Below are 25449 nucleotides of genomic sequence, written 5' to 3'. Positions count from 1 at the left end.
CACAGTGAACAAGTTAAAAGCACGTAGCTAGCCTGAGAGCAAGTGTTTGACACATGTTCAGTGAAGATGGCAGTGTTTTAGTACATGAGGATTCAATTGTTGTTGCTTCAAGGTATAATGCAGCCCAGATGACTTTTAGTGGAGTAGTGCATATTAAAAACCAAACAGAAAATCATCAAACAATTCTTTCATACCTATTTTATTTAATTTAATTTCAATAGTTTACATACATCAGCTACAGAGTCTACCAAGACTGCATCTTCTTTCAATTTAAATATTCTTGGTCTTTATTACTGTATAATACAATCAGCTTTCTCTTCACCCACAAAAATAATAAACAGAGAGACAAAAAAGCTTACGATACAGTAGTGTACTGATAGTTTTCACCCCCATGTTACTCCAAAAGAGAATGCTTTTTTGATCGGTGCATGAAGGGTTCCTGAAACGCAAACATGCTCCAACATGATGAAAGTTTTATTAGTTTTTTTTTCCCAATTACAGATGTATATGCCATCTCTTAAATGAAAAAAACCCAACACCCCCCACCCCAGAAAACAAACCCTGAAAACAAAAACCAGACATAACGCCATGTCTGGTGCAGCAGGGTGTCCCATATGTGCTTTGTCATAGAAACTAAAGAAATGTATGTATGAATATGTATATATATGTATAGATGAAGGAAGTCTTGCAAGAGAGAAGTGACTTGGATCAAGACCCAGAGGTGGATTGCAATTACTTTGGTAGTCTCTTCTGGAGGATTCTGGTAGGTTCGGCTGTACTTGTTCTTAATTCATGCAAAACACCTGTGAAACAAGACTCCGACCTGCCTAACAAACTGTATGTGGTAGAGGATGGTTACCCTGGCTTGATCCTTAAAGTTTCCATCAGCAGTTTTGAGGAATGCCCACCTCAATTTAGTTCCATATACAGGTATGCCTGTGGTACCACATGCACCGTCTCATCTGATTTCCTCCTCTGGGGAATGAGCATGGATTGTATAGTATTGTTTGCTGTGTCTGTGCTATCTGTGGACCTTTTGATGTCCACTTTCTGCACTTCATATCCAAGAGCTGCCTCAGACTGTGGCACATCCCTGCACAGGTATGTTGGCCTGCCTGCAGATCACTCTGCTTTGTTGTGACAATTATTTGGGGGATGTGGTACACAGTCATGTGTAACAGCTTATGATGAAGCCTTTCTGGAAATCTGCAGGTTGGAAGAAGCTATTTCATGTTGTTCTCAGACCACATGGGATAGTGAAGAGTTCACTACTTGCACATTTCTAACACAGTCAGCTGCACTGAGCAAACGCACATATGCACACAGTGCTGAACTGATTATAGGTCTTGGCAAAACCCTCCTGGAAGAGAGAGCTGGTGATATGTCACTGTAACGATGATGAAGATCCAATCCATCACGTATGAAAATGAGATTCTCTTTGGTGTAATTAAAGGATCAGATAGCTCAAATACAAAAGAATATGTATAAATAATACATGGAAAAGTATGAAGGGCACAAAAATGCCGTAAACTAAATGGAAAAATGTAATATAACTTTCAAATGTCTTTGGAATGCGTCTACAATAAGCGCAAAATGGATCAGTCTAAGTTAAGACACTTTTTTATTGCCAATAAGAAAAACATTATTAAAGAGCTGGTCGAATATCAAAATGGAATTTTAAAAGCATACGGTTACCTGTATATAGTTTTTATTAGCTTTCAAGTTTCTTCCATTGAGTTGTTAATGGTCCTTTTAAGAATTATGGTTCTGTAAGTGAATGGCTCACCGTGTCAGGACTTCTGCTGCTCTGCTTTGTGCTGCTGTATAAAAATAGATATTTTTTGCCCTAACAAATATCTGGTTTTATTTCCCCATCATGTAGATGGGGAAATAAAACATTTCTATTTCCCCAAATAGAAAAATTTGAGGGAAGAAAAATATTAAAAAACAACCCCCCCCAAAAAAATCAAATGAAAATGTAACCTCTTTATACTGAGCTTATGGTAAAATAAAAGGCCATTGTGAAGAAAAAACCTCCAATATTACATAAAAGCTTTTACCTGTATTACTACTATTAAAATGACTATCATACTGGTACTTGCTTATAGTGTACCTAATAACTGGTGTGATTACTTCCTCTGAGGCCTCTTGGCCTCTTCATCTTATGCATTAAGCTGCAGCTAAAAAGTTCCTAGTCTGTTTGGCCGATCAAGCTCTGTGCAGCGTTTTGCATCCAGCTAAATCAAGTGCTGATCTCTGGGTCCACGTGCACCATGGATCTTCTCCCTTATCATCCCCAGAAGCTGACTTTGAGTGCTGGCACCTGAATTTCATATATTTTTTTTGTCTGTCTCTCCATTTATTTATTAGACTTCTTTCCTGGATTTTTTCCCCCTATTTTCCTCATTCTAGAATCCACTTGCTCTAAATGGTCGTCCATAATCTGGTGTTAAAGTAGGACTGTGTACTTCCACCTTGTTGAGAAAGTAATGTCTTCATTACTACCTATGCTTCATGCATAACTTGTCTTCATGCATTATCTATGATTTGCATCCTTTTTACTTGTTTCGTCATCCATTCTACACATCAACCTCCTGGCTATAGTTTTCATTTGCTGCATTCTATCCCAGATTTTTCAGAGAGGGAAGCATTGTACATATGTGCTGGGAAGTGCTGTGGCAAAAGGCAGTACTGTGAAACAGCATTAGAGTTGAGATATATTTATTCTTGTGAGTACTCAGGATGGGAATGTGATAAAATGCCATGTAGAAAAAATTATGCCAAAGACCTGATGTTTTCCCAGGCAAATTGCAGTCCCAGTTTTTTTGAGTCCCTGTTTTAAGTAAACCTTTGCACGAAGCTTCAGTATGAGAGGTTGAGTGGGGCCATCTTTAACTCTGCCTCGGAGCTCTGCTGCCCTGGTTTCACTGTATTTTGCTCCAGAGATAGTTTAGTTCACACCAGGCATTGGCAGTCACTCACCTGGTAGCAATGCAGCCTAAAATAGGTGTGAACCTCAGAATGCAGTACTGAAACTTCCTGCAAGACTTGAGAGGTTGGAGACTGCCATTTCTGATTCACACTGAAAACCAGGTATATCTCAGCCCTGGGCAGCTCAGGCATGCTCACTGTAAGCCCAGGCGACCCTGCTGGCTACAGGATCAGCTCCCCCTTTCCCCATGAGGCCATGGTGTGGCTCAAATCCTCTTTCAGGGCTAAACATCTTGTTTGAGGCACCCTGTACTCTTCCATAACCAGGGGGATGCAAGCAAATATGCTGCATAGCCCTGGCCAGGAAAATCAGATTTCTGACTGGTCATAGGCAGCAGTCTGTTTTGGATTGTGTTTCCTTGTTCAGGTGGTGGGTGTTTGTTTTTTTTGTGTGTGTGTTTTTTTTTTTTTTTTTTTTTTTTTTTTAACCTGCCCCTGACACGTTTATGTTCAGTTATATTTAGTGGCTTCAATAGGAAATGGGAGTTTCCCCAAGGCTTGGAATCATCAAAATTTGTTCTGAGGGGCAGCTAGAGTCATGTGTTTGCATTTGTTTTTCTATTTTGTCTTAGGCTTTGTTAGTGGATGAAGAATAACAGACCTTGTTTGTCCTGAGATTGTCTCCTTGTTCTTTTTTATGTCTGGATGTATGGTTGAGGTATGGTTTGGAAGAGCTGTAGAAGAGCTGATAAATGACTGCTCAGGGCTACCTGATGATTATGAGCTGATTGTGCCAATTAGTGAAACATCCCGACGTCGTGTCACCTAGAAAGCACTGGGGCAGGATGGAGCCAGGCAGGGTGGCTGGCTTTGAGATAAGGCTGTTAGCTGAAGGATTGCCTGTAATACCTAAAACACTGACAAACCAGAAGGCTCTCCTACTTTAGGGAGGTTGTTGATCATTTGCTTGTGACAGAATTTTTTTTTTTTTTCTGTATATGACACTGCCCAGATGATAATTTTCATATGTAGCACTTTACCCTTCTACCCAAACCATCCTGGAGATAGCTAGCCCGGTGATTCAATCTGGAAAATCCTTTTGATTCAAAAAAAACGAATAAAATTCTTTTGGCAGACAAAATGCAAAGCATGCAAGTTCTTTAGCCTGTAAACCAAGGGTTGGTGGATGTTTGTAAGTACAGTGGATAAAAAATGCTGGAAAATTAAAATTGCTACACCTTAAAATGTTGGGGGTCTGGTGGTGTAAGAAACCTTTTTAACAGATGCATTTAAGATGCAGCAGAATGCACTGAAACGGAACCAGAACTTGTTTAATATGAAAATGCAGAGGAAACTGAAGAAGTCTGTGATTTGTATGGCTTCTGAGAAAATGTCTGTGTATGTTCAGTTTAGCTTGGCAAAGTTTTCAATCCTCAAGCAAAAATCATTTGACCCAAAAATCAGTCTAAATCTGAAATTTATAAAATATCTAGAACTTGAGGCTATGATAGTAAGAAATTTGAATGGTTTAACGTACTTGTTGTTACGTGAAGCATACATATTTGCTGCCTAAAAAATTGTATAATCATTTTAGTATAAAAGAAGTATCTTTGATATCATTGGGTTTTTTAAAAATAATTTAACCAGTCCACATACAGTCCACATACAAAGGTGAGAGCCAAAAAAGGGAAAAAGGAAGAAAATCATGTATCAGAAAAGGGAGTTTCGCTGGAAGGCAGCTATTTGGAGAGATGAAGCTTGTTCAGTGGGCACCAGGACTGCTGGTGGGAGAGGACATGGATGCAGTGTGACTTCAGGAAAGCTATGCATGGCTCTGGAACCAGAGGTTTAGAAGGATTTGAAGTGTCTTCTGGAGAATTAATTCGACTCCTGTGTGTTTGTAGACAACTGGCCCCAGGGTAATATTCCCATCAGAGGATTTAGGTTAACCCACTGAGTGGCGCCGAGGTTGGGCTGCTGGCCCAGGCTGCCCATACTTTCTCTCTTGTCTCCTCCATTGCAAAGACAGCTCTGAACAGGAATTTCTTAGGGCCATCATGCCGAGCAGAGAGCTGACAGCAGTTTCTGAGTACAAGGCCTTTCCCTAAACCCCCCCCTCTGTTTTGGGGCCAAGCACCTCATGCTGTGCCATTCAGGGTTCACTGCTCTGACCTGGGTGACAGGAGCATCTGCTTCTCTATCAGAGAGCTTAATAGTTGGAGGCCGAGGGAGAACAGCAGTTTATTGTATGAAGCAGTATGTGAGAGTCACTGATGAGGAGATTAGTGATCTCATCTTGGTTGGGAAATCTTCCTCTCTTCTCTAGGGTAGAGAAGCGCGTTTCAATTGCCCATGTAAAATGCAGCAGTGTGGACAGGCTGGATGAAACAGAGTTTCTCTTCTAATCCAGACCCGGCTGTGACTTGGCAACAAGGACTTTCTGTAATTGCAGATGAAGGTACAACTAATAAAAAATTAGATTTCCAGGACCTCAAGTGGATACTTTTTTAGTTTTCCTCGATTCAGCTGCAGGTTCTCTTTTTTACATGACACTTGAGTCTCTCATCATAGAGAGCCCTTCTTGTCCTAGAGGCGTGAAACTTTTGGATTTCAGATCATCTTTCTGCCTCCCCTAGCTGTCCAGGTAGAAGGGTTGCTGCCTGAGTTCTTGCTCAAAGAGAGCAGTGCTGTCCCACACAATGAAATCATGTCTGTCTGCCTTCAGAGCACTGTGGACTTCGAGCCAGGCATAATCTGTTTCCTGACATTTGAGTCTCATTAATTGGGTTAACAAGATGCTATCTGCACTCCATACTTATGTAAATAGAACCTGCTAGCAAAGATCTTAATGGCACCTGATACATCACACTGCCTTTACATCCATCAAGAGGTACCACTGCGGGAGTCACTTCCAAAAGCAGGTTGTGTTCTTGGTCCCATGGGTCTCTTTATAAGCTGTAAGAAATGCTGGTGGTCAAGGCCAACTGTTCAGATGTCTTTCAAGTGTCCCACTGGTGACCAAATCTCACTTTGTCAAGATGACAAATGACTTGTGCATACCCTGTTCACCTTCGAGCTTCGCTCTAATGTCAGCTCCATTTACTTGTCAGAAACAGGTATTTTTTTTACTTCCCACAGTGCAAGTGGGGCAGAGGAAAGGAAGGAGTGAAGGGAACACAGGCTGAGGAAAAAAAAACCCTGCTTGTATGGCTTCTATTCAATGCATTATTATAGTTGAGATTTGCAAGCTTTGGACATACCAGAATCTGTTTGTTTGTACATGTGCAAAACAGAAAGAGGGGAATTTGCTTTTCAGAAGTGAGAACTGTCCCTGCAGGGCTACGATTATGCAAAAACATGTTTTAACCACTGGATTTTTCAAGAAGAAAGTGGTTGTGCAAGATGAGTTTCTTATTTTGGACAGCAAATTTTTTCCAGACCAGCATTTAAAAATAAGTGTTTAATTAACAGGGTCTACCCAGAGCATAGGGCATTGTGCATGTGTCTGCACTGAAGAGCTCGACTCAAACCTCTGAGCTCTCATGGGTGGTTTCATTGACTGCAGTGGTATTGTTATGTGGCCAAGTGATCACTGCTGTGATTGAAGGCTGTTGCATCTCACCCAAAAGCAGCCATGGCCAGGCCACAAAATATGGTCAAAGTCAGCTCAAGGACTGTGAAAGTGACATTGACAGCTTTGGCTTTTAGTTTCTTCTCAATGACTTCCATATCACTTTTGCTTAGTCCACAAGTCAAAATACACTTTTTCTCCTATTAGCTACAGGATTGGCTGAAGTTTTGAAAGTCACGAGCTTACTTAGTTTGGCAATGTGATTAATCGCAACAAAGGAAAGCTTATTCTACCTTTCTTCTTTGCCCCTGATGGAAGCAAAGAAGTTTCAGTAGATATGAAGCAGAAACACAAAGAAGTGAGATGTGTCAAATTAAACATCATGGTGTCATAAGATTTTCTGACTAATTCTCCCGTGACCTTGAGCCTTCCTTTGCTGGCAGCAGCAGGATGAAGACAGCTTGAGGGTGATGCCTGCTGTGAGTTGCCCATTACCCAGGATGACCACAGGCCATACTAGATTTTACTAGCAGCCAAGCAGCAGTTGCAGCAAAAATGAGTGAGACTTTGTGAGTTGAAGGCAGCATTGAAAGACCCTGAAAGCTTTTGCCTCCTCTGCTCCTACTCCTTGTCTCTTCCTGCTCTTCCCTATACTGACTGACAAGTTGGAGGCTGCGCCTTCTCTCTGCAGACTGCTCTGAATAACCTTATTTTTATTTTCTAAAACCACTGCGTAGCACAGGCAAGATCACGTAAGAAAACAAATTCAGGGTCAGTGCTCAGTTTCCTTGCAAGTTCATTAAAACAGCAGTGTCTGGAGGCCTTTTGCCTAAATAATTTCATAATAGAAAACAGACTTTCGTTGCTTCTTTCTTTTGGGCTACTATTTTTATTTGGTTGTTGTTCCTCAAGCGTTTTGGTCCTATTTCAAAACTTGCTTCAATTAAATGAAGAGACTGTTTTTCTGGTGCTTTCTGGTTTAAAAGCCGTACGGCAAAACTTCTAGGAGTGCTCTGGATTATAAAGCTATGACTGACAGGGGTTTTCCTCTCAAAATAACATTAGAAAACCCCAAAGTGTAGCTTAAAGATTTGTAAGAAAATAAAACCCCCCTCCCCTTTCTCTCCCCCAGCTGAGATCTCCTGTCGCTGCTTCTGGCATGCATCACATCTTTGAGGATACAGTATCATGAGAAAACTGTCACTTGGTGATGTATTAGGGTAATGGATCATGAGAGCATCGTTTCTTTAGAGGATATGGGCAGTAAAAGACATGATTCTGGCCAGACAGAGCAGCAGGGAACCCTGCTCTTTTTCTTTCCTTTTCTTTAATCTAGCCCTGTTTTTGTGTTGTACAGAAGTGAGTTTCTTCATGGGATATGACTTGTTGCAGAGTAAGTTAGGAGGCCCATTGGGCTTTTTAAACTCTTTAAGAAGTACACAGGCCTCAAGGGCTGCTTTGTTCAAAGTTTTTAGAACAGACTGAAGCCCAAAACTAGAGCATTTGCCACTGCTGAAATCTCCAGTGTAAAGACTGAGTAAGCAGGCTTCAGAAAGAGAAGATAATAAAGATGCAATGACAGGTAACTATTGTTTGGATAATATATTTGTGGATTTAGCCTATCAAAATGTATTGAAATGATACTTATTTAAAAAGCAGTCAGTGCATCTCTTTTTAATAAATGTCAAACGAAATATTAATTCACAACATTAGAAGAAAAAATACTATTGGTCAGTATTCAATCTCTAATAGAAAATATAGTTCTTAAAAAAAAAGGAATTCTGAACTGATAGACTTTGATTTTGATGTGCTTTGATTTTGATGTCCTTTTTATTGTTTTAATGACTTTTCTCTTATTGACAGTATCTACTGGAAAATAACAGTGTATAGTACTGGGATAACATTAGTGAAGAAACAAAAGCAGAATATTGTTAGGGCACTATTTTGATGGGCAGGGTTAATTTTTGAGATGAGCCAGAACATGACACCATGGCTTGATCTAAAATTTGCTGAATTCAAATGATTTAATAATTTATTTTAAACCTTTGGTGTTATCTACTTTGCCCTCTGTGAAATCGCTTGATAATTCATGAGTGTCATCTTCAATGATTTTTAGGGCTAGAATTTATTCAGGGTGTTTTCAGACCAATTTTCTTGGCGGACTTCTCCTGCTCCAAGGCATCCTATGGCATTTAAGGGGAACCAGTATGCTCCAGGAGTTAATACACTCAGGATAGCAATGCTATTCCATGTCTGCTGACTTCAACTGTGTTTGGTTGATCAAGCTCACGTGGTGGAATCTTTTATGGCCCTCAACTACCTGCCACTTTTCTGGGAGAATGAATTCCCCACCAGCTTCAGTCAGGGTAAACCAGACTAGGACTAGGCTGGACCATGCCTTCAGCATCACCCTTTTAGCTGAAAATAAGTTGGGCAGTAATCATCCCAAAGGTTTTGCTGACTGATATGTGTAGCTGAGAACATCCAGCAAGGGGAATATCATAAACTCATAGGGCTGGGTCAGTGACCTGTAACCATTTACAGCAGCATGAGTACAGATTTGCAGCTGGAGCTTCAAATTGACAGGTTTTGCCACTAACTATGATTTTCTTAGGTATTGTCATCAGATTTATATAATCATAATTAATTCAAACTTTTCTTTGACAAAGTAGAAATATAATCCTGTGAATTAAAATTCACAGAAAAAGATGTTAATTTTAAAAGTATGCATCTCATGAAATGTGAAGGTTTGGTCTCCCACAAGAATCCCTGTGTGTAACCCTTCTTTGGAATCTGGCTCCTGAATTACTATGGGTATTTTTTTCACTACGGTATGAACTGCTGGGAATTTGTGAAGACCCTGTGTCTTATTGCTGAAAGACTGCCATGCTATTCTGCTGACAGGTAAAGAGCATTGCCTATAACTGTGCAGCTGGAGAACTCTAATCTGAAGCTGCACTTGGAGGTGGAGGTGGAGGCAGGGAGACTGAGAGCCACACGGTCTGGATCCTGCTCTGGCTTTCCAACTGACTCAATCTGCAGTTACAGTAATTGTGTCTGGCCATGTCTGCTTTGTACCTGAGCTCACTGGAGCAGGGATGTGCAGCAAAACGTTTGATGTTCTGGGACCCTGACCCCAGCTGCAGCCTCAGTATTAATGCCAGCAAATGTAGGAGGAAGAGATGGTGCTCTCTTTTCACCAAATACTGGTGCAGAGGGCTGCTGTCAGGCAGTGTTGAGATTGCAGCAGGCCACCAAGGTCACTTTCGTTGTGCTGGTGAACATCATTAAGCGCAGTGAAAAAATAAAAAAATCTGTTCAGTCAGTAAGGGGTTGTGAGTGATTTGTCCTGAATCACTTGCACATACTCATGTCTTCCTCACAGCAGTGGGGAATACCCATTTGAAGTGAATTTTGGTGTCATCTTTCAGCAGGGCCTTTGTTTTAATCATCTTTCCTAGGGAGTGGGAGAGCTAGAATTATGAAGGGGGATGGTTGATGCTAGCTGAGCATCACCACAGGGAAGGCTGCAGCCTCCTCCCTGCTCCCCCTGAGAGGCCAGATAAGCTAAACAGATTACAGGGATGAGGGGGCAAATCGGAGGCTACTGCGTGCCTCTGCTCAAAAAAGGAAAGAGAGACTGTGAACTGAACTAAAATACTGTCATTTTTATCTAGTGCAATTCACGCTGAAATCATGGTCATGTTCTACCACAGGCAAGGACCTAATGCTGGATGTACTGAAGCATATGTTTAACTTCACTCCTGTGGGTTGTCCCATTACAATTTTACGTGCTTAAAATAACGGGACCTTTCTCTCTCTTGGTGAAGCATATGCCTTGGTTTTTGTAGGTTTATATGGGGCAAATACAGAGAACTCTATCATTTTCCACAGAATATCATTTCATAGGGAAATATTTTTTCCACCTTGATTTTAGAAATGCATCTAATGTGCTAAACCAATTTTTAACTGTACCCACAAAATTTGTTTTGGAAGGGAAAAAAAAAAAACAACAAACCAAACAACCAGCAGATAACTGGAAGGGAGCAAGGGAAATGAGACCTTGTCCTCATCTCCCTTGACAGTGGTTCAGAGAATCTGCAAACATCTCTCTCTGGGGAGTGATGTCTCCTCTCTGAAGCCTAACTGTGTGACTCTTACTCAGGTAGAGAAATGCTCATGGAATGGAAGACAGCAGTCCCCCAGTTTTAGCAGGGATCTCTCGTTTGCATCAACTCTGCCAGTTAAAGGGAGGTTTGTAAATCGGACCTGAGATAGAGCATTCCAGGCAGGAGTGCCAAAGAAGCAAGAGTTCTATTTTCAGAAAGAGCCTCAGGATTTGTCTAGACCATGAGTTAAGCATGTGTCTGAGCCTGTTCTTGAGTTCAAGTTGGCCCAACATGGGGGTTGTTTGCACGTAAACATAGGTGCAGGCACAGGCTGGGGAGCTCCCAGGCTTTGTTGAGGGACAGAGTCTGTGACCTCTGCTGGCCCAAATCTTTGCTCCTGTGGCCTGTGTGGCGTGAGTGTGGCTTCTTGTGTGCTTGAGAGGATGCTCTGGCTGTGTGAAATACCTGGCAGAGAGTCCCGCAGCATGGCTAGGAACATGGGGATCACGGCACGTGGCGGGAGCCTGCGTTCGAGCCTGTCCTTTGCCTTGCGGTGGAGAAACTGCCTATGTGGATTGAATATACTTGTTTCATTAATTTTAAATGGCTCTTTCTTCTCCTAAGGTCACATGTGTGTGTTTGAAAGCTTCGTCCCAAATTCCTCGGGGGTAACTTTTGCCATTGTTTGAAAATTGTTATTGTTTTCATGGGTGATCCCACAGGCTTCTCCTAGCAGAAACTTGAGGACACCCTTAAGCTACTTGCTGAGGAGTCCTATCAGAATTCCCAGTGGGACTGTGATGAATAATGGTAAAAAATGAATGATTTCAGGATTAGTCATTAATGGTAGTTGGTATTTCTACCTCATCTGTCTCTCTTGCTTTTATTATTTTTCTCTCCACAGCATTTTTTTGGTTAAATGAAAGTTTAAGTAACATTTTTCCCATTCAGTATAAATAATTAATAACCTTGGGGTATCAGAAATGCAGTGCAAGCTTCCTAAAAGCACTTTAAATACACAAGAAGAAAGAAGAAAACCAACCCCAGACCATCACTGTGGACATCTGGCCCCCTGAGAAACCACATCTGCAATGTTTTCTGCAGCCAGCTGTTACAGCACAAGAGTGGGCTCAGGATACCATTGATGGAAGCACTCCTTGGTACAGTCCTGAAGAAATGAAGCAGACTCCTATTTTTCTTTATTTTTTTTTCCCCTCTTGAAGCCAAATCCAGGTTGAAAAGAGCCATCCTCATGGTGGCTGCTGTGAGCCGGCAGGAGTCCAGTGGGGAACCCTGTAGAAAGTTGGCTGTGGTTTCCAAGCTGTGGTTTGGCACATATCCTCTCCAAGATCTCTGCCAAATATTCAGACTCCTTTTAAGTGTGTGAGTGTGTGGGTTTTTTTTTTTTCTTTTCATGTTGGCATTTTATTTAGCTGTACCATGTGAGTTTAAGGCTGTTAGTTTGATATAATTTGTCGCCAGAATGGGCTGTTTTGTGTGGGGTTCTTTGATTGAAGGTAAAAATATGAGGTGTATGTAGAAGGTGAACAAATTGCGTTGAGAGGAGGTTGTAGTAAAGGTAACATGAAGCAGTAGCAGTGATATTGGGTCTGGTTAGCATATCTCTCCTGTGTGGGAATTTGACATCACCTCTGCATGCCAAGTTAAGGAGACCCTTGGTTCTCACTGGCAAAGTGTGAGAGAGGGGAGAAACATGGACACCCAGCAAAATTTCTGATCTTTTCCCCAGATGCATTAAAACACGAGTTCTCCAGCAGTTGTGCTTGTTGAGTGCAGTGAGGAGTCCAGGGTGATCCACCAGCACTTCCCTAACTTTTCCTTTCTGAGGGAGTCTGGGATTCCAGAGTGAACCCTTTGCTGACCTGAGCACTGACTGGGGAGTTGCGTCAGATGCGGCAGCATTGTTCTGGATCAGCCTGACCTCTTTTATAAAAATACGTATTTTTCCAACACTAATAGAAACCTTAGCTGAGGTTCTCTCCCTTTCTGTGTGTGTGCCTGAGCACTAAATTAAAAAAAAAAAATAATCCCAGATGTGAATCTATAAACCATCTGTTTAAAATAACGATTGTGCAGGACTATAATTAAAAGTTATTTATTATGAATCTTGGGATCCTATTATGGATTTGACTGACTCCCAGGTTTCTGACTTAGCAAACGGTTTATGTATTTATGGGCCATGTGTCTCTTCCGCACTTCTTGGTGCCAGAGTGCATGTCCTTTAAACAAAAGGGAAAAAAAAAATCTCCCACCCTCCCATAACTGTTGGCTTTTGATTGTTGCCGTCTAAGAAGTGTTCTCTTAAGAACAGCAAAATTCAAAGTATCTGAGAGCTTTCAACAGATTCAGAGATGCTGTTGACAGCACAGATGGAGGCTTGGTAATACAGCTCTCCTGCATGCAGCTACTTAGCGACTTTCTAAATGTATGACTGGGACAAGTAATGAAATGTTATGATTACTGGGGGTAGGAGGGGACATAACTGGAAGGAAAGGATTTGTTGCTTAAGTCCCGTTTGCTCTCAGCCTCCACTTTGCCCTTGTGAAATGGGAGGGGAGGAGGCAGCAGAAGTGAAACAAGCAGATGGACAGTAGAAATTAAGAACCGTGTTTTGGACAACTGGGTGAAGGAAAAAACCCAGCCTCCAGATGACAATTACTCTTTTGTTTTATTTTTGTACTTTTACACCCAGTGGACTCAGGAGATCTGCACTGGATAATGCCTGACTGCAATAGACTAAACAATGATTTACCAGCCCTGCTTTATCTGCTGCAGGCCTGTGATGGATCAGCATGGTACATTAACCCTTTCCTCCACGTCTGCTGACCTTGTTTTCCACAAGATGCAGCTTTGCGATAAAACAGCAAGACTTTTTAGGAAGAATTTGGGATAATAGTAATAATACTAGTAGAAACAGTAGGAGGATGCATTTCCCCAGAGCTACATTCATCTCTTCTTCAAGAGGGATTTTGCCATGAGGACTATGCCAGGGCAGCAGTATGTTGCAGTTGTGGCTCTACTATATGTTTTTTCAGCAAAAGGCCCCACACGGAGTGGTGGGGCTGCAACCCTGAGTGATGCTATACCTCACACCCTGAAAGAGCAGCCCAGCCCTGACGACAGGGAGTTAGGCAGCTTGGGATGACATCTGAAACAGCCTGTTTTGGAGCCGTCTGGGCCTTGCCTCTAACAAGCTAGAGAGGATGAACACCAGCTTTGCAAATCCTACCCTGTTTTAGTGCTTAGCTGCTCTGCTCTTCTTGTGCTGGCAAAGATTGGCTCTATTTATCTGGGATACATGTAGCAGTCCTTTAAGGCAGCAGGATCCAGCTTCTGCTTCAAGGGACAGAGCAAACCTTCCTTTTTAATTTGGAAAAAAAAAACAAACAAAAAAGCAAGACAAAAAACAAACAAACAAAAAGTGCAGTGAGTGGTGAGTGTGGCATCTCCTCCCCACCTTTTAGCACTGTACTGTAATAACTGAGCTTTGAGTCAGTGATTCAGATTTGCTGCCCTCCACATCCAGAGGCAATTCAATGACTCATCTCCTGCTTTCCCCACAAGGACCCTTGCTGTAAGAACCAGTGACTTGTGGGAACACGAAGAACAAGCCCCTTTCTGCTGAAGCCAGGCCACTGAACAGCAAATAGTTCAAAGTCTACTGAGATACAGAAAGAAAATGTGAATCTGTAGCCTACTGCTTAAGACACTCTCCTAGGGGGAAGCACCCTTCAGTTCCTGTCACTGCACTGTAGGCCACTAATATTCTTCATGTGGAACAGTTGCTTAATGTAAAACAGCCCTTGGCATCAGCACATGAATTCCAAAATCTTCCCTCCCAGAAAACCAGCTAAACCATCTGCTTTTCTGGTGATAAGGAAAGAAGAGCAAGACCCAAATCTGGCTGGCCCCCTGGGGTGGCTCAATGATACCAAGCTCATCATTGGGGAGAATTTTTTCTGATTTCAGCAATGTGAGGGAAACAGGAGGCTTCTACTGGGAACAGTAACTAGCAAGTATCTCCTGTTTGAAATAGGTGTGTTGGGGTCATCCTTAGGAACTCCATGCATTCCCAACTAGAAGCAACCATGTCAGGATGTACCTGAGGGCAGAAGGAGGCAGACAGCACTCGGGAGAAATTGTCTGGGAAGCTGGGCTGCATGAGGAATTTGCCCCAGTAGACCTCCGTGAACCAGGGAATTAAAAAAAAAATGCAGAGCTCTGTTATGTTTCGGTCCCTCTCTCTGCCATCTACAACAATAATGTTGTCCTTGAGGAGCGAGTTCAATGGATAGCTGCCCACTGGACCCCTTAGACACATCCAGCCCAGCTAGGTTGGTTCTGAAGGGCACTCTGCACCTCACTTCTCTCAGAGGTGCATGACGCATGCTGCAGCTGGGTGAACCATGTTCTCTACAGGAAAAAACTCTAAACTGGGTTTTGCCTTTCCTTCATACCCACTTTCATCAGGCTGAAGATTTTTCTTCTTCAGGGTAGTGGGGCTGATAGGCTTATTAAATCTTCCTTATTCAAACTCATTAAAAAGAATCAGATCTTAGCAGAACCCTTTAAAATACAGACTGTAGCTGAGTTGGTAAGCTTGATTCTGCTGCCCTTCAACAGACTTTATAGGGGCACCACGTTCCTGTTAAGGGAATCAACATTCCACTGAGCGCTTTAAAAGAGATACTGAATCAGTTGCAGTTCTGTGTCGTGGCTGCTTTGTGCCAGTCCAGAGCTACAGACCTGCGATAAATTCAGCTTAACCTCCTGGTTAAATTGCATTTATGGTTGCTCTGCAGTGCTGGAGTGATGCAGAACAGCCAGCTCGTAGCAATGACCTGGCTTTTACAGTAATCATTTGTGTTGCCGCAGCTGTGCTTTAGGGCCTGATTCTCATTTGCTGATTTCACACTGTCTTGGGGAGAGTGAGTCCTCATTTACACTGATAAGACTGAAGTGCCTTTATAGCTTCCATCAGATCAGGCAGTGACTTTGAAGTAAATAAACCTCTGATTTTAGACAAAGGGCTGGAGTGTAATAAAAGCTGCATGTTATTCTTCACAGGCACCTTGAATAAGGCCACAGGGAGCAAAATAAAAAAAAGACTGGAAAACATAGCTTCTTTTTCTTTAGTTTTATGATTTACATTTTTCTAGCCCTTTGATTTTTTGGTCTCTAATTAAGTCATAAGATTGGGTGAGGTGGGTACTTGCATATACTAGATGGCCACCTGTGTCACCTAATGAACTGAGCTACTAATTATAGGTGGAGGTGACTTCAGGGGGCTACTTTAAGTAAGGAATTTGAAGTAGCAAAATTTTACTAAAGGACACGCCCAAAGTATTTGTTTTCTGCACCTAATTAACGGCAGGGATAACCAAAAGGGTTAACACCAGTGGGGCAAGGTAGGCAATAAATGGAATATTTCTGCTGCCTGCTGTTGCACATCCTCCATTGACATTCCTTAATGTGGTCTATGTGCTCTTTAGCCTTGGGAAATCACTGGCTTTTTGCCATAGCAAGATGACACTGTAATGTGCAGTGACTCTGTCTGCTTGTGGTGTTTCATTGATTCTCATCATTTTGAGGGGAAAGATGAATTACACTAATCATCTTGTCTGATATAGTACATAGTAGCCTCTTTTAAAGAACCTCTAGATAAAATTGATTTTCTACAGTGGCAGAATTTTGTCTTCTCTGAGGTTACCACCTCTTTCTCTGCTGTTCATCCTTCTGTCACTGTGAGAAGCGATTCCTGAGCTGTGCAGTTCATGGGGCAGCTCCTCAGACCCCAAGGATATTTTAACAAGCACATCATGCAGGTAGTTGTTCATTTAAGTAACATGAATTTCATCAGTGCAGCACATTTTCTGTATGAGACTGGGTAGCAGTCATGAATTACTGTTTAAGTGGGCTTTAAAAGCCATTTACTTGGGTTCCTGGATTATTCAACTACCATTTTCTACTGTGTTCCTTCAAGAGAAGAAAGATGTATTGAATCACAAGGACCTCTCCTGAAGCAAAGGAGCAGACTGCTGGCCCCAGATTTTATTTTCTGAATTGCAAGAAATGGTAGCCTTGGGTTTGGTTTGCTTGCAATAGCGTTTGTCTTTTTTTTTTTTTTTTTTTTTTTTTTCAGAATAAGGAAGTGACGTGCAAAAGGGAGAAGTGTCCAGTGGTCTCCAAGGACTGTGCTCTCGTCATTAAGCAGAGAGGAGCTTGCTGTGAGCGTTGCAAAGGTGCCATTCCCTTCCTGTTGTTTTCCCGCTTTTTAAAATGTTATCAGTGCACGTTTAGGTTGCCAAAGATAGGACTCAATTCGTAGCTTCTTGGTTGTCACCAGAGGCTAGAGGAGGGCAGTAACCATAATTAAAATATATATGTTTACAAAGCTGAGGGAAATACATAAATTCACATATTTGTCCTGCAATTATTATTTCTTGCACACCAACAGTCCTTTAGAAATACATATTTTTTCTTCATCACTCTGTTGTCAGTTTTTTTGAGAGTTATCCCTGTTCTAATTTTATCAGAAATATTTTAGGTCAACATCAATTTGCTAGTAGTCACCGGTCAGTAAGAATCTCTCTAACTTTTTATGTGGTTGGAAAGAATAATACTTCTGAGTAATAAAAAGCAGGGTAATTGCCCATGGAAATTCCTATTTCTCCTCATACTGGAAACAAACCAAGAAAACTTTATTCATTGTATTAAATATTTCCTGATTCAAACAATAATATCATGGACATTTTTATGAAAGCCAAATAAGCAGCAATCTGAATATTATACATTTATTTATTGACCAGTGTTGTATGTTCCTAGCTGTTTAAAATGAGATAATGATCAAATAATAATAACAAAAAATGTGTAAGCATGCATGGCATGTATCTGCTATGTTTAACCACATGAAAAATATGCAAATAGATGAAGTCAAAAAGTAGTCTTTTTTATTTATATTGATGTAGTAAGTAATATTCTCTAAAGCACAAATTTTGCTGAGGGACTGCTTCCACAATCAAGGAGGTGGAGAATGTCAAATTCATATAGATTTATTTTATTTTTCCTCTGTCATTTTTCAATTCTCTACTGGTGATTGTGTGGGATTAAGAGGGAGATAGGCTAGGATGAATTGTTGGGAAATAAAAGCATTTCTTGCTTTCCCAGAGGAAATACAAATGCAGGAAAAACAGATTACGCTGAAATTCAGATGGAAGGGGCATGATGGATGTGTATTTTTCCTGGAAGGTTGCAGAGGTGTGTTAGATGCTGAGCTTAGATGATTTGCTTCTGTGCTGCAGCTTTGGAATAGTTTTGGCAAACCCCAGTTCGAGGATTTGTCTAGATACATGACACTTAAAAGAGAAGGAAATGAACTGGAAAAATATTAATGAAACAAGAATTTGAAATTACAGATTTTACATAAATTACATATAATTTATTTCTTTTGTCAAATCATGTTTAGTATCAGCCTTGTAGGAAAAGGTTGCTAAGTGTCGGTTGGATTAGGATGGAGTTTGATTTTTCAGTTTCATCATGGGATGTGTATTTGCTCAATGGTCTGAAAATTCTATATACATACATATGCATATATGCATACCTGCATGCAAAATGAAAAGAATTATTGTTTCAAAGCTGAACAAACAATATTTTAATTCAAGCAGTGTTTTAATTCACACTCCTTTTAAGATTTTCTGTTTGTCCTGAATTGGAGTGAGTACCTGCAGAACATTATTGATAGGCTTGAGCCTGTCATCTGCAGATTAGTATGCCTGACATCTCTAATGGGATAATTAATAGAAACTATTCAAAAATAGAATTAGGAGGCACGTGGATACTTGAGATAGAAGAGGGATGAGTTAGCTAGGGTCCTTTGAATGTATCAGTGGACAGAGACGTCCCACTAACAGGCATCCAACAAGATCCCTCACAAGGAAATTGCTGGAGAAACTAAGCAGCCCTGAGCTCTTAGAGATACTCTTCTCATCAGCAAATAAGTAACTAGTGTATGGTTGTTTTCATAGTAAAAAGAGGTTGCCAACATATCCTTGCAAAGATCTCAATTTGTCAAAGTGCTCAAAAATGATCTAGAAAAGGGGTGCAGAGGGACAGGAAGTTTGCTGCTGTTTGACTTGATCTCTGTAGCATAGTAAAGCAAGGGGATGGCCTGTAAAGGGCTGCAGAAGGTTCTCAGGGCACTGAACAACTGATGACAAAGCAGCAACTGAAGTAAACATGGATGGGAATAAATGGATTTATTCACACAGGACAAAACAGTCCTAACTTTACAAATACACTACTGGGCTCTGAGTTGACAATAACTGAATGCCAATTGTTTCCACGTGTTCTAAAGGATACTTCTGTGGCACTATCAACTCAACTCTCAGCAGTTCTTCAAAGGGAAAATTGAATGCTCAGTTTGTTAGGAAAGGAGTAAGGTAGAAACCAAAATGCCCTGTTTACCCTCTGAGTCAATCAGGCTGCTTATTTCTGCCCTTCTGAAGGCTAAACTAGAGCTATGGACCTTGGTCTGTATTTTTCACACTTACTAAGGTGTCTCTTAGTAGCTGCTATCAGACAGAAGATTATTGACTAGAAGGGGTATTGGTCTGATTTAAGATGGCAGTTTCTATGTGCTTAAAATGGAAGAAGAACATTAAATTTCATATTTCAATAAAAAGCTCTCAAGGACTGAATTTTCAAAGTAGATGTGAAATTTCTGAGTAAGTTTTTCTGTGCTTTCTGAAAGGCAAAGCAAAATATGCACCCATTTAACTGCCCCAGTCTTGACACCACACTGTCACCAGGTTGTTCTAGTTCCAGGGGAAGAGACTGATGGAACCACCTCTGCCTCGGGAGGCAGCTTGCTCTCCCACCACTCTGAACACTGCTGAAGAGCCTGCACTGTTCTGTGTGAGAGCTAAAATGAGTGTCCCAGGGAGGGTAAACTGGGGAATCAGGGCTGCAAACACCAGCCCGGCAGCGTAGCACTTCAGCTACTCCCTTTGGTGGCCCAGCAGCTCCCCAGCACTCCCCACAGAGAGCTCAGCTGCAGCCAGGAATTGGCCCTGCAGCATTAATTCTCAGTCACTATTTTGTCAAGCTGCCAGAGTGCCCATGGGGAATGAAAGCAGGAAAAGGGAAACAGGGATTTTTCTGACTTTTTTTCTTCTTTTTTTTTTTTACTAGTTGCATTTCATCTAAACATGAACAAAAACGTTACCAAGGAAAGACATCAGAACCTGCCGTCTTTTTTCTTGGCTTTGTTCCCAAAGCCTGGGAGAGCTTAATCAGGCCTTCCAGGCTCTTGCCAGCTCTCTTTGATAGCTTCACGTCTGTCCTACCTTGTGAAGAAATGAATGAATGAATGAGTGAGTGAATGACTGAATGAATGGCTGCTGTCATCTGGGTGCAGCATCAGGAGGACAACATTAAGACCAAAGGGCATGTTCCAGAGCGGGCGTGTGTAGGAAGGAAACCACCATTCACGAGTCATTTATGACATCTCTGCCAGTCATCTCTGACATCTCATGACTATCATGAGGAGTACAAGGACATCCCTTGCCCATTGCAGGGGAATTGGACTAGATGACCTTTAAAGGTCCCCTGCAACCCAAGCTATTCTATGATTGTATTTGCAGCAGTGCACACACCTGAACTCTCCTTTTCAGAGCTTTGTATGCAGGAGAAACTGAATTGCTGGTAGAGAACTTTTCCTGCAAATGATTGTGTGCTGAGCATCAGCCCCTTGCTTCCATTTGGGTATTTGTATGCTGTTGCAGTAGGGATGGACAAAGACACCGGTTTCTTCATGCACCACAGCCAATCTTTACTGTACCCTGCTCATATTTATATGGTTTCCTAAAAGCATCGTGTTTAATTCTAATTGGTTAGTAATGTTTTGTTTACTCAGTTCATTGGTCAGTAGTAGCTCGTGTGCGTGTCTGTCAAAAGCTTTCCTCCCTAGCGATGCTAACATACCTGTCTCCTAAACAGAAAATGTTTTACACGGGTAAAGTCTTCCTTCTCACAGGTGCTCATTCTTTTCTCATGGGAACTGGTCAGGCTGGCTGTTAACTGTACTTAGCTGAAGCAGCAGGCCTGAGCCATGGTTTTACAAGGCCTTTCTTTTGTAAGGTTTTACCCATATGCTACAGGATGCGAGATAATTTCTAGCACTTCTTTTTTCATATTTTGTAATAAACAGAAAAGGTAATGAGTAGCCACTAGTACAGCTTTTACAATCAGAAAATTCACTGTGGTGGAAAGCAGTGTATGAAAAAATTTGGCTTTGCTTTGTCACAGAATCACAGAATATCCTGAGTTGGAAGGATCCCACAAGGATCATCAAATTCTGACTCCAGGCCCTGCACAGGATAAGAATGTGCTTGAGAACATTGTCCAAATGCTTCTTGAACTCTGTCAGGCTGTGCTGTGACCTCTTCTCTGGGGAGCCTGTTCCAGTGCACAACCACCCTCTGGGTGAAGAACCTTTCCCTAATACCCAACCTGAACCTCCCCTGACACAGCCTCATTCCCTCGGGTCCTGTCACTGGCCACCACAGAGAAGAGATCAGTGCTGCCCCCCCTGGCCCTCTGCTTCCCCTTGTGAGGAAATTGTAGGCTGCAATGAGGTCTAAGATTTAAATTAAGATTAAAGATTTAAATCCTCCAGACTAGCCATGTGTTTTAGTGTGGTTCTTGACTTTAGGCCCATAGGACCTTGATTGTAAAGTCGGTGGGGCAGAGCTCACTTCTGCTGTGTGTTTGGGCTAAGTCTGGAATAGAGAAATGTGGGCCCATGATTATGGCTCCCTGCTGCAAGGAGAATGCAGGCGACTCAGTCTAATAAGAAAAGTTTTCAGTAAGGTCATTCTTTTGACAGATATTTACTGTCGTTCATAAAACATACCACATACCTCTAGCATGCTATTCATTTTGAAAATACTAAAAAATTAAGCCCTCATTACTTTTGCATTGGATAAATAGGCCACTTTCATCTCTCATTTTATATAATATATTTAATGAAAACCTATGAGGTCACTGAGATTACAGAAACAGATTTGGCAGCATTATCTTATTTAGTTGGATGGAGACCTGCCATTTAGATATAGAGCTCTCTACACATCAGGTAGTAAGTTACTCGCACTCCGAAGAAGTGGTATTACTGGCTCAGGACTGTATACAGTTTGCATTTCTAAAATTGTGTTCTATACTCTCTTATCTTAAGAACCTTAATTTTCTATGGATATGCAAAGAGAAAGTTGGTGGAAATTCTTCTACAACAAAGAAAATATGTTCACAATTTTCTTTCACTTCCCATGTTCAATTTTGCATTTTCTGTTCTTGTTAACTTTTGAGAATTACTGTTTTGTTGTTGTTGTTGTTCTGTTTTTTTTTTGTTTGTTTATTTTTTGTTTTTTTTTTGTTTGTTTTTTAAAATAATAATTATTGATCTTAGAAATTCTTGTGCTATGCACCATTGATATGGAATCTACCAGAGAATGGAATCCCAGCCCAGGCAACAACAGTGCTAGGTCTACCAAATACTGAATATCCAAAGATATCATAATAAATTGCACATTTCTTGGAAAGGATATCAAATACTATGGTTGAGGACTGCAGCCAATTTCAACTATTAGGGCTGGCGTGCAAAGGAAGTTAGAGGGAGGTTGTGAGATTATCAGTGTTCTGGCTGCTCTACTGACACCCTGCAGGATCCATATGTACCTCTGTGCTTTGTTTGCCTCTGGACACCCCTAGTATGAGGTACCCTACACCATTTTGGTGTCCTGCTGCAAGACTGACTGGGGGGACCTTTTTGTGGCACCCCAGTGGGGCACTATAACTTGCAGCCCATCCTTGCATGCTCAAAGACAAGCTGTCAGAGGAAAGGAATAATACGTGGTTGCAGGGGGATGGTATGTGAAGATGATATGTACATTTTCCTAAAGAAATTTCTTTCACCCTCACCTGAATAATCTAGACCTGGCTTCTTTCAAGGGCTGGCTATGAGATGGTTTGAGGACATAATCAAGTCTTAACTTTTCTTTTGGCTCTTCTCACTGCTTCTGAGTCTCTTGGTGTTCCAGCTCTAAACTAGAAGGTCTGTTTCTTGAGGCTGGAAGTACAGGTTCATCTCAGTGTTCATTCAGATGGTAGCTTTGTATTTGAAGAAAAGGCAGAAGTTTTGAAGCAAATAGCCACCAGGGACAGTACCATTCAGTATCATCACAGTGCCACCTTTGATAACTTCTGGTTATGCCTAAGAAAAAGTCTCTATCTCTCCATCCTTTTTTTTTGAGTTTACTCTTTTAACAAAGGTCTTAGCAGGCACATTAGACATCTCTTGAATGTCTGGTGTATACTGTTGTGTTCAGTAGCACCTCAAATGTCAGATACTCTTATTACCTTGGTGAATGTAATTTTTCCATAATGTAAGAAACTTTTAATGAACAGTCTTGTCGTGTTGTCATAAACATTTTTTCAGTCAAACATCAGTTACCCGAATTTTCACACTGATGGTTTTACATGTAATGTTTATCTGGAACAAAATGATAAGCATGTTAGGACATTTAGCAGTACTGGAATAAGAAATTTTTACTATTTAATTTTGAAGGTGTAAGCTGTACAGATCGTGGATGATTTTGCCGGTGTTAGAAAATTGAGTACAAGAGCCAGTAATTTTGTCACTGAGCAACATCATTCATGAGAGCCCTCACAACCATGAGAGGTGAAAGTTTTCCAGCTGCCAGCCTTGGCAAGCACATCGAGTATCGGCTCAAGATTCAATGGCAGCTCTAACTGTATGCCATTTTGAATTGCAAGGTTCTTAGGAACCCTGCAGGGCAAATTTTTTTCACCCTATACGTGGAACACAAGACATTTGGGAAGGGAAAAATTCCATTCCAGTGGTGTGCAAGGGGCAAAAACAGCAGTGGGAGGAGTTGATGTCTTTGTTTTTGCTGCTGTTTGCTCAGCGCATATGGGCTGCATCACATCCTCCGTGTGTGAAGTGTGTTAGAACAGCTCACCCCAGCCATGGCCTCTTCACTCTGCTGACTCTGCTGTGTTGGGCAGCCTTTATATGGCCCCTTTGCATCCCTTGGGTATTGTAATTGCCATGGCTGGGCTGCAAATAGGTTTGCTTGTACTGGGTTACAGAGGAAAGAGTTGGATTTTCACTTTTTAGAGCTAGACTTGATAAGCATGGGAGGTTTTGTATACATTTTCATGCTTCTGTGTTGACAAATGAAGACCAGGGTTACTCAACAGGAAGTTTAATTTTCTGGTAGCTGTCAATGGCTCTACCATCACTATGACATGTGAAAATATATTTCATAATAGGTACATGTGTGATTCACACTTCTTTTATTTTGGCTAACGGATTTCATGCCAGGGAAATACTGCAGAATGTGCAAGTTATTGGCGTTTTGTTTTTTATTTTTTTGTTTAGGGTGTTGGGGTTGGCTCATTTTTTTGGCTAGAACTGGTATTTAGTGTTAGCATGACTGGATCCCTCCCTGAGGATTAATTTATCAAACACTAAATAAAACATGTCTTCTGACTCTTTTCTTTTTCCTAATGTTTATTTTCCATGCCAATAGAGAGGTTACATTTTTTAAACAGAAAGTGGAGGGAAAGCAAAAAAAAAGACTTAATAGGAGAAGAAAGATGCTGAAGAAATGAGGGATGAGGAGCCAGTCTATTGTGCACCAATCTATCACTTTCTCTTGGGAGAATAAGGAAATGACTTGTCTATAAAATTCTCATTAGACTAAAATAAGCATGAGTTTCTTCTGGAATCTAATTAGGCAATGTCAAATTGAGTAATAAAGGGTTGTTTTTTTAATGAACTCCTGAGGACACTGGCTGAGCTTTAGCACTACTAAACTGTCTCTTACAGTCAATTTCCCTATCTTCATGGTACTGTTACATGGGTGGGTATGTGGGGAAGAGGAAAAAAAAAAGGATCATTTATCAGAGTTGTATGATTTGGAAAGACAGATGGGTTCCTGATCATCAGCTTGTCTACATGCCAATAGAAAAATCTGCTATAATTTGCCTCTTTTGTTATTCCAGTCCAGTTCTCTGTGAGGATGTTTGTTTTAGAATGAAATTGTTCTTTCAAATTAAATTGGCCAAGGGTTGGTTTATTATATTTGAAACAAAGGTGCCCAAGTATGGCATGCACAATACTGAAACAAAGTAGCTAAATAATTATATTAGAAGGTATTTAACTATTTTAGCATCTTTTTTTGTGCCAGAAGAACTAAATCTGGAGGATCATTTTGCCTTTAAAAGGTGACTAGAAGGTAATTACCATTAGTTTCTACTGCATATGCAACAATTGACCAACTTCAAAGTATTTAGTGGTTTGGTTAGATTCAGATAAGCAACTTTAGGCTTGCATGTTTATTCAGGACTTATCTGAACTATTTGGGTTGAAGGAGGTAATGGCAACAAAACGTACAACTAACTGAAAGTTAATATTTTACATTAATAAAACACCAGCTATTTTTAAAGAAAGGAGCAGGAAAGACTGAAAAATTAGGACACACTCCTTGACTGATATGAATCACTTTAGCATTTTTAAAAATGATGTAGACCACTAATATTTAACTTCCTTCCATATGTGGAATCCTAAAGGTTTTCCTTATGGGGAATATGAGAGAGGATCAAATTTACTTATTAATATCAAATCTTTCACATACTCCTTAGTGTGTTCTCAGGCTTTTTGGGTTCCCTTCTTGAAAACTTCCTCTGTAACCCTTTTAAAGTTTTCTTTTAAGTAGGTATTCAGGCAGAAGTAAGTAG

At 41.0% G+C, this 25449-nt stretch overlaps 1 protein-coding gene across 3 annotated transcripts in view; it reads left to right on the top strand.

The window, feature by feature from the left end:
* Window positions 1–25449, top strand: part of BMPER (BMP binding endothelial regulator) — a 147960-nt gene that overhangs the window by 8071 nt on the left and 114440 nt on the right. For 2 of the 3 annotated variants that reach the window (XM_066192400.1, XM_066192396.1), the window contains exon 3: window positions 16775–16874. The exons of the other annotated variant lie outside the window; for it this stretch is intronic. In XM_066192400.1, the coding sequence (XP_066048497.1) occupies window positions 16775–16874 (100 nt within the window). The remainder of the gene's footprint in view (window positions 1–16774; window positions 16875–25449) is intronic. 3 annotated transcript variants of the gene reach the window in all.

Source organism: Chamaea fasciata, unplaced genomic scaffold (genome assembly GCF_029207755.1).
Source record: "Chamaea fasciata isolate MVZ Bird 193981 ecotype frontalis unplaced genomic scaffold, bChaFas1.0.hap1 SCAF_1, whole genome shotgun sequence".
NCBI classification, from domain to species: domain Eukaryota; kingdom Metazoa; phylum Chordata; class Aves; order Passeriformes; family Sylviidae; genus Chamaea; species Chamaea fasciata.
The sequence above is the reverse complement of the archived record's forward strand: the minus strand, read 5'-3'. Positions and strand labels throughout refer to the sequence as shown.